General features: G+C 41.4%; 1 protein-coding gene across 3 annotated transcripts in view; it reads right to left on the reverse strand.

The window, feature by feature from the left end:
• The window catches only part of LOC137997698 (protein NLRC3-like), a 30,757-nt gene that overhangs the window by 1,278 nt on the left and 19,479 nt on the right, over positions 1-10,000 (reverse strand). For 2 of the 3 annotated variants that reach the window (XM_068843896.1, XM_068843895.1), the window contains 3 exons: positions 9,029-9,097; positions 5,175-5,246; positions 1-4,476 (listed from right to left, as the gene is read on the reverse strand). The exon at positions 1-4,476 is cut by the window's left edge and continues 1,278 nt beyond it. In XM_068843896.1, coding sequence (XP_068699997.1) covers positions 1,448-4,476; positions 5,175-5,246; positions 9,029-9,097 — 3,170 coding nt within the window. In that variant the 3' untranslated portion in view covers positions 1-1,447. Of the gene's footprint in view, positions 4,477-5,174; positions 5,247-7,760; positions 7,880-9,028; positions 9,098-10,000 lie in introns of all 3 variants that reach the window. The other variant, XM_068843897.1, reaches the window with a different exon arrangement.

Below are 10,000 nucleotides of genomic sequence, written 5' to 3' on the forward strand. Positions count from 1 at the left end.
CAGCACTTGGGATATGTCATGTCCACGAAAGTTATTTTTAGACGAGCGGAAGTCTTTTTTCTAGCGGAAGTCTGTCTTCCGAGACGTCCGCATGCAGGCCAACCTCGGTCTAATGTTTGAAAGAAAATAAATATTCATCAGCCTTCCACGTGCGCCGCCATTTTCTCTTTTCACTAAGAACCTGTGACCGAGGCAAGACTGCATGCGGAGGTCTGGGAAGATGACATGACATATCCCGGCCAACGTCCTGAGCGTCCCTCTCTGTCCCCTCATTTTCTCTTGGTTATACATTTGCATGATAATGTGGCGTTCACATTTAAATGATATGGAAATACTTGGAAAAAAAAACATTTATTCTCAAAGGATCTCAATTCAGCACAACACTGAGTTAGCCGATTTGGTCCTTTGAAATAAAGAGACAAAGAATGGGGTGCTACGAAATTGGCGATTTTACGTTTTACCGGCCTGAGGTCTTTGTGAAATTGAAGTAGATTCAAAAAAGCAACTGACTGAAGTCATAACAGGTCACCGGATCGCGTGACTGCTGTCTATCATCGATGCGGACTTCTTGAGTAGCACATTTTCCTTTCTATTTTATGTAAAATACCTTAAAGCGGTACTACGACCAAAAAATCAATTATTTTTCTTTGGATTTCAAAACTACGTTAACTAAACACTAAGTGACCCAATTTTTACGCCTTGATTTAAAAAAGACACTTGTTTTATTTTAGCTGACATTTTCCTATTTAATGGTCTGCCATTACTGACTTTAAAATCTTGAGACAGAGCTGGATCAAGGAGAAAATGACATCAAAGGCTCAGAAGTCACCATGCGTGTGTACGCCGGTGAATTAATATGCAGCAGGCGAGTTTCGGCCTTTCAGACTTTTAAACTCGTGTTTTGCATATATAATCAGCTGCATTTACACGCTGAAATTTTAAACTAGTTAGTTAATGACGTCACTTATCCCTAGATCCAGCCCTCTGATGTCTAATCGGTCAGTTTTCGATGTGAGTAACGGCGGACCGCAAAATCCAAAATTTTGACAGTCAGGCGTACAACAAACACACCTTCAAAATCTGAAGAAAAAAATTGTGACTTTTTTATCAGAGTAGCACTTTAACTAACAGTTAAAGTCACATATCTCAAGGGACAAACTGGGTGTCTTTCTCTGCATATAACCCTTAATTCTTCGTGACGCATCAGCAAAAAAGTGACTTTTAACCTTTCCTTGCACATTTACCAACAAACAAGGGGTGAGGAAGTGGAGTAAGATAGTCGTCCAAATTCAAAAACAACACCGTGAACTTAAGAAGACAACATTTTGGGTCATGAGATCCTATCTAAGAAAAGACTGAGCATGGAATAAAGTGTCCACGGTGTGGACGTAAATACTGAACCTTTAGAAAGAAGACTACGCTCAACACCACACTTCAATGCGAGAGTCTAAACCAATGCACCAATGGAGTTGTAAGACAAGCGCAAAGTAGTAAAGGAAGTGTTTACTCCGAGGGCCTGGGAAAGTAAAGTAGCACCCTCAGCACCAATGGAGTTGTTACACAAATCCAACGTAGTAAGGGAGGTGTTTACGGCGAGGGCCTGGGAAAGTGAAGTAGCACCCTCAGCACCAATGGAGTTGTGATACAAATCCAAAGTAGTAAGGGAGGTGTTTACGGCGAGGGCCTGGGAAAGTGAAGTAGCACCCAGAGCACCAACGGAGTTGTTCGACAAATCCAAAGTAGTGAGGGAGGTGTTTACTGCGAGGGCCCGGGAAAGTGAAGCAGCACCCTCATCAACAATGGAGTTGTTAGACAGATCCAAAGTAGTAAGGGAGGTGTTTACTGTGAGGGCCTGGGAAAGCGAAGTAGCACCCTCATCACCAATGGAGTTGTCACTCAAATGCAAAGTAGTAAGGGAGGTGTTTACAGCGAGGGCCTGGGAAAGTGAAGTAGCACCTTCAGGACCAATGGAGTTGTGAAACAAAACCAAAGTAGTAAGGGTGGTGTTGACTGCGAGGACCTGGGAAAGGGCAGTAGCACCCCCAGCACCAATGGAGTTGTTCGACAAATCCAAAGTAGTGAGGGAGGTGTTTACTGCGAGAGCCTGTGAAAGTGAATTAGTACCCTCAGCACCGATGCAGTTGTTAGACAAATCCAAAGTAATAAGGGAGGTGTTTACTGCGAGGGCCTGGGAAAGTGAAGTAGCACCCTCAGCACCAATGGAGTTGTGAAACAAAACCAAAGTAGTAAGGAAGGTGTTGACTGCGAGGGAATGGGAAAGGGCAGTAGCACCCTCAGCACCAATGGAGTTGTTCGACAAATCCAAAGTAGTGAGGGAAGTGTTTACTGCAAGGGCCTGGGAAAGTAAAGTAGCACCCTCAGCACCAATGGAGTTGTGAAACAAAACCAAAGTAGTAAGGGAGGTGTTTACTGCGAGGGCCTGTGGAAGTGAAGTAGCACCTTCAGCACGAATGAAGTTTAAGGCCAAATGCAGAGTAGTAAGGGAGGTGTTTACTGCGAGGGCATGGGAAAGTGAAGTAGTAGCCTCATCGCCAATGGAGTTGCCATTCAAATGCAAAGTAGTAAGGGAGGTGTTTACCTCGAGGGCCTGGAAAAGTGAAGTAGCACCCGCAGGACCAATGGCGTTGTCAGACAAATCCAATGTAGAAAGGGAGGTGTTTACTGCGAGGGCCTGGAAAAGTGAAGAAGCACCCGCAGGACCAATGGCGTTGTCAGACAAATCCAATGTAGAAAGGGAGGTGTTTACTGCGAGGGCCTGGGAAAGTGAAGTAGCACCCTCAGAACCAATGGAGTTGTCAGACAAATCCAAAGTAGTAAGGGAGGTGTTTACTGCGAGGGCCTGGGAAAGTGAAGTAGCACCCTCAGCACCAATGGGGTTGTGAGACAAATGCAAAGTAGTAAGGGAGGTGTTTACTGCGAGTACCTGAGAGAAGGTAGCAATCTGAGTATGCGATGCCAAGTCAATTTCAACTTCCGTCAAATCAAGACTCTTACCAAAGGCATAAGCTAACTTAGTATATAGGTTTTCCGAGCAAGTTTTACATTCCTCTATGACGTCCAAAGCCAACTTCAGGTACGGGTTCTGTTCAGCCGGAGATCTGCGGTCTCTCACACTTGCAAGTGAGGCAACACTGGTTACAATCGACACTGCCGCTTCCTCGGATTGCGATGCTATGACGCCACTCATGAACACGAAAACTTGATTGAGTTGACGAAAATATCTTTCTTCGGTCAGAACTGACTTCTTGTCAATTGTTCCATCAAGGATGGAAAACGCAAGGTATAGGCCGGAAAAGAATTCTTGAAAACTCTTGTGAAAGAAGCTATAACGGAAACCAGGCGTTCTCTTGCTACCGCCAGCCTGGATCGAGAGAAAGCCAAATTTAATGAACAGACTTTCCGTGAAATTCCCTTCGACGTCTTCGAAATGCTGTTCTCCTTTAAAAAGAGATTCTTGCGCCATTTTTCCTAGGGTGATCAGTTCCTTCTTGTAAACTATTAGAAGGTCTTTACCACTGCTTGGTAAGTGGTTCTTCATTTCGTATCGTCTCAAAACGAAGAGAACAATCTCTACGTACAGCTGTGTTCTGTTGTTTGGTAGAACGCCACCAAAATCTTCGAAAAGCAGACACAGCAGAAGTGTAATTAAAGGGTTTTTTGTCAGTTCTTTTAAATTCCCTTCAATATGACGATCATCATCATCATCATACGGATGCCACAGTACATTTATCAGCTTCTCTGCCATTTGTTCTTGGTGTCGAAAATACTTCCTTATAAAACACTCCGCATCACTTCTCGTAAATCCAACAATCTCCAACAGTCTGTCCGAGTAACGTCTTACTTTAATTCCTGCTTCGTGACGAGAAGTAAGAACAATGTGACAACCAGGGAGCAGGTTTCTTTGAACAAGACTAAAGTACACAGCCAATTTTTGAGGGTCTGCCTCATCTAACCCATCGAGTACTAACAGGACTTTAGAAGGGTTTTCTCGTACGAAACGGAAAAACGTTTCTTTCAACCCTGGGTCAGTTTCTTCTGGTAGAATGTGATCGTCAATAGCTTCCCAGATGCTAGATTCAATTTGACAACATCTGAGGAGCAGGAGCACCTCTACTCTTGGGAAAGACTCGTCCCAGTCGCGGTCTTGTTTGGTTGCCCAATCATATGCCAGTTTTTGACAGTAGGTCGTCTTTCCCATTCCGGGTTCACCCTCAATCAGAACAATCCGTGGATGTTGGCAATCTTCGTGTGATGTAAAAATACCTGTCATGTTGGTGATTTCTTTGGTCAGCGTTCCGCGTGTCTTTTCTTTTGCGACTATCCTAACTCTGGTGAAAATGTTCTCTAGTTGGAAGCTGAACCCCTCACACCAGGGAACTGGAAAAACCATCCCTTCTCTCTTTTGGTAATTTTGTCTTATCCGTTCTAGTATAGGACTTTGACATGAAGAAATAGCTGCAAATCAAACAAACACCAAGAAAACAAGGCCAATTTAGAGGTCGATTGATTCTCAGTTATTCGCTTCTTCTGGGTTTTTTAAATTTTTGCATCAGTGAGAGACGATTTCCCATTTTAAAGCCAAAATCCATTTCTTGTCTTTGGTATTCTTGACCTACTTATTTCCAAGCTAATCCGATCTTTGATCTCGTGAATGAATTTAGAGGTTTCACTGGTTTGCAAGCCTTCTTGGCTGATTTTTCTATGTATCGCCACTTTTAAAGTCATTTTTGGTACACAAAGAAGAACAGTTTCCAAATGTATCATGTGCTTTATCCCCATAAAGAAAACGCTTGTTTGCGTACAAAAAATTACCCTGACAAAATAATTTCTTTTGGCGTGGATGAGTCTTAAGCTTGCGTATCACAGTTCTTAGTGGTAAGAACTAAAACGAACACGAGTTGACATAAAATTAACGCAATATTGTAGGAATAATATTTTTAAATTGAAATGAAGTGACGATTATATTAAAGGAATAAATTCATTTTAAAACCACGCTGGGCAGAGCAAAAAAGCAGATATATAAATACAGTTCATGTTTGCCGCTAAACACATTTTACAGCAATGTTTTGGACATAGTGATTTTTACGAGTGAATGAGTTTTTTGTTTCGCGTCGGTTTCCAGCATGGTCAAATTGCCGTAAGGTCATATATACCTTCTGTTCGATGAGAAGCTGGAAAGCTTTCACTTGTAAACAGGAGCTGAGTTTCTTTCTTGGCAGAAACATCTGTAAAAATCATATACAACAAACCATACATGACTTTACAGTAAGTTGGCATTCGCATATATGGTAAACGGCATACACCATACGAGCTTATTTGAATCATAATCTCATTAGTTCTGCCTCAACAAATCTTACCAGCAACGAGCCATTTGATTGACCCTTTTGGGGATTCTTCTGGCTAGAAAACAGGTACCTAAACTAGCTACTGTTCGTAACTCACACAATACATGAAAAGAACGTGGCTAGGTTTCGTTGTTTGGCAGACGTAAGACTGCACAAGCAGTATCTACATTAGCCTGATTCTCAGACGATCCAGGTCGCTCGGGTCACGCACTTTTCTCCCTTTCCCGTCTGATGGACTTCATTCAAGGTCATGTTCCTGACGACACAGTTCCACTGTTTTTCACACGCCAATAAAAATTCTTGTAAGAAATACACACACGCATCCATTTTCGTACGGGTTTTCTATGTTCAGCGAAGTCTTATCACTTCTACTAAAAAAACAGGTATATCACTGATATAATAACTTCTACTCCAAAAAAAGCGGTTTCATATGAAACCAATTTGGTTCATCGTTTGATTTGTGCTGAATCGTTAAAAAACACTGACAGAATCGCTGTGTTTGGGCGTTCACAGTGGGATTTAAGAGGAGATTTAAGAGGGACCATTTCCAGGATTTTAGGAGGAGAATTGCAGCCGACAAACCAAGGGTCGCAGAACATTTGCACAAAGAAATGTTTTCCAAGGTTAAAAAAGGTTGAAAATTGTCCTCTACTCTTAAGACTCTTCAAGACGAGCTTAAAGCTGAAGTTTCAAAGACGGCCGCAGTGCGCATCAAGCGGGTAATGAGTGCATCGAGCAAAGACGTGTCTGTGACGACGCCTTCGTTAGAAGCTCCGAGTACTACCACTACCAATGTGAAATCGATAAAGAAAACGTTATTTCATCCAGCTGAAATCGAAAATCCTACAAGCTTTCTTCCAGCAAGTTCATTTGCTGGATATGAAGCAATCGGGCATTCTGTTCCCTTAGTGTTGCGTGCATTTCTTAACTGTGTTTTCAGCAAGTCTAACAATCAAAGAGGCAAGGAAACTCAAAATCCATGTGTTCAGGTCAGTGGACTGTTTCTTTAGCACTACAGTAACGCGTATTTATTATTCTTGTACCCCAGGATGCCAAAAACTAAGCAAAATAGTTTCACGTTGACTGTCTGTCTTGCTAGCGTACATGCATTAATAAGTTTATAATATCCTTTTTTTTCCTCCGAAGGTTGTCTTGAACTATATCCAGCTTGTGAAAAGGAGTTTAAAGTTACTTTGTGTGAGGATCTACAGACCCTGGGGAAGGCCTTGGCAGGAAGAGGGTCTTACAAGCAGATAGCTGATTGGCATGTTTGGACTTTCAGATACTTCAATAAACTTTCCCAGCCGAAGAAAAGATATAATTGTCTCCTTTGTTCTTTTTGTTGGCGTGGCAGTCACAGCCATGAAAGCCGGGAATGTCGTCAGACACCAAAGACCGCAACCCGCTTAGTGTGAAAAACCACGGCCTAAAGGCTACTGCATCTTGAGTCTTGGAAGTTCCCCTGAACATGTAGTGACAGTCGTAAAAATCGCTCGTTTTCTTTCTGTTGATTATCTATGCTACATAAGGACCTCACGACATGTAATAATAGTTCTGAGTCCATGGACCACTCTATGGAGCCCCCTTGTGGACCACCCTAGGCCACCTTTGAAAGACAGCTTGAACACTAGTCATTGTGCAATTTCTTTTCCACCCTTCTCCCTTCCCTTGCCAGCCCTTTCCATGCTAGCTACTCTTCAGCCTTCCTCAAATACCGCTTTCTAGCAGATTTCATTTTCAGCAAATGTTATGTATTCTCTATTTCGCATTCCCCATGATACACTTTGTTTGCCCACCCAAATTTTGCACAGACCATTCTTTTCAAATGCTCTTGGGAATATGTAGTGTACCCACATCTTCATCTGAGCAAGTTGAACATTCAAGGGAAGCGTAATTTTAATAAGTATTACTAAAAACTTAATCATTGTATGGTGCAATTCAGAAGTTTTAATTGGCGTAACACTAGCCGTCATGGTACATGAACTAATATACCAGTCTCTACAAATATGGTAAGCATTTGCCTCAGATCAAGAATTAAAAAAAAGGTGACAAACTTCACTGAAGAAACATACAATGGCAGCCGCTTAAAATCTCTTTGCACCGGAGTTAAATTAAGAAGTCCTCGAACTGTTACAAAATGCAAACCAGAGAGCACAAAGCAAGCCACAAATTAAATTATGTTATGAAAATGACAAGTAAAGCAATACAAAATAAAGTCGGGAAGATTTATCTATATTTTGGGGGCGTTTTTAATAAATAATTATTTCTCACGTGCATGTGGATATGAGATGATTATAACCAACTCTGTCTCATGCATATCCAACGCGAGCTCGTGGTTATTGTTGAGTACATCACAAGATGTCAAAGTGTCATAAATTTCGTTGTCTAACTTACATTTTGTTATTCATTTTATGTCCTCTTAGCTTATGTTTTCCACGTCAGTAATTTCGTATTTATACCCTCACATTCCAATCTTTCGTTTCTTGTGGTTGCTTCCCAACAGCGTTTTAATACTATAATTTCGTGGAAAAGCAAATTAGGTCTAAATCAAGATAAAATGAAATGCATACCAATGGCTTATACAATGCGATTCATCCACAACAAGACTCCGGCGAAGAATACACGATATTTACAAACTTATCGTCTCCTATAGATCCAGCTCTGATGCTCAGATTCCAAAGAAAATTCACCTGGTCTTTCATTAGGGTTACGAGTGGTGAAGTGACAATTATAATTATTGGATTGGCTGTAAATCCGTGATTCAACTTCGAAAGTTTGGCGTGGACAAAGGGAGCCATCTGAAACACCAACGACTTTCCGAACCCCGCTAGCAAGTCTAAAAAACACCCTCCCTTCAAATGAAAGCTTTACGAGCATTCATCTGTTCGGGGTAAAGTTTCTCCTCCCCTGAAATCCTCTTAGGTCTTCCGCCATTGTGATTATAAAAATTTTGAATTACTTAAATTCCTGACTTTTGAGAAAATGTTAAGTTCGATCGGATTGGTGTAAAAAAAACAGTAGAACCATGACGTCAGGAACATGACCTTGAAGTCCATCAGACCGGGAAGGGAGAAGAGTGCGTGACACGAGCGACCTGGACCGTCTGATAATCAGGTTATATCTACATTAACCATTGCCAGAATACCTTAAAGTGCTCCTAACCCCAAAATATTTTTTTCGCTAAAATGAATCTTTGCACCTGTTCGAGACGCAGTGCGGCCATTTTTTTCCTTTTTCTAACAAATCCTGCCATTTTATAGGCTTCGAGAGTTGCGAAAATCCAAGCATCTTTTGTTCACGACCGAGTCAGAAGGGGAGTGGGTCTATTCCTGATTTGACGCCACAATCTACTTTGCATGCATCTTTACAAAGAGTTAATGCCATGTAAATCAGTATGTGACGTCAAATCAGGAATAGACCCACTCCCCTTCTGACTCGGTCGTGAACAAAAGATGCTTGGATTTTCGCAACTTTCGAAGCCTATAAAATGGCAGGATTTGTTAGAAAAAGGAAAAAATGGCCGCAATGCGTTTCGAACAGGTACAAAGATTCATTTTAGGGAAAAAGGTATTTTGAGGTTAGGGGCACTTTAATTCAAAGAGCTGTTCTTTCATTTAAATTTAGAATCAGATTACAATTTCCTTCGGTTTACATGACTTTACCTGCATGTTGCTTAGCCTCTTTCTCTTCTTCTCGTGCTTTCTTTTGTGAAAGGCCATTATCGGAGATATCTGTAAATTTTTGAAAGTAAAAATCTGAAACACCTGCAACCTGGGACAAGATTTTTGGGAAAATTTCTGGCCTGAAAATCCTTGGACATGCACTCTCAATTTGTCCCCACTCTACCCCATACCAACGTTGACAATGTGGTGAAAAATACCGTGCAAGCCTTTGACCGTTTCTTAACCAACATTGAATTAGGGGTAAGGGGGGAGGGGGGGGGGGAGTGTGGAAAAGTTAATCCTTTATCGCACAGGCAAATGACGGAATGATCATTTGATAGTAAGGTTTCACACTTCCCAAAGAAGTGGGATTTTTCACTACAATGTGGGTGGGAGGCAGAACTCAATTTTTGCCTTAAAACAGAAGATCATAGAAAAGATTCAGACGCTCACTAGAAATAATCCAAAGAGATATACTAAGGTTGATAATTACATTTTTGATATTAGAAAGGTTATCATAATTTAAATTCAGGGAATGCTCATGGTGGTTCCCACACTCATCAGCGGTTAACAGTGTTTTCAAGTGTACAGAGCGTATATGGATATGACATTACAAAGGCCAAATAAAGAAAGCGCTGTCACGTTGATGTCTAGAAACTAATCCCCCAGGAATTGAACTCTTCTTTTTAACGCAAACACAACCTTGCATCTTTTGTCAAAGGGCCACCGACAACCACAAGTCTTTGCGGGCGTGCAAGCTATCGGCGCCATTTTCTGTAATACAGAAACTATTATTTCTTGAAAAGTCAAATTCCATCGCCTCACATCGTCGTGTTTTGGATGCCTAGTAGCTTCAAACTTTGTTAATATTTTCCTTCATGTTTAAATATTGTATTTTTGGCGTTATTTGGGTGTTGTGTTCGTGTTAAAAGCGAAATGAAAACTGTGAAGAAAGGTCGTCCGCCGAGGAAG

The sequence above is a fragment of the Montipora foliosa genome, chromosome 3 (assembly GCF_036669935.1).
Source record: "Montipora foliosa isolate CH-2021 chromosome 3, ASM3666993v2, whole genome shotgun sequence".
NCBI lineage: Eukaryota > Metazoa > Cnidaria > Anthozoa > Scleractinia > Acroporidae > Montipora > Montipora foliosa.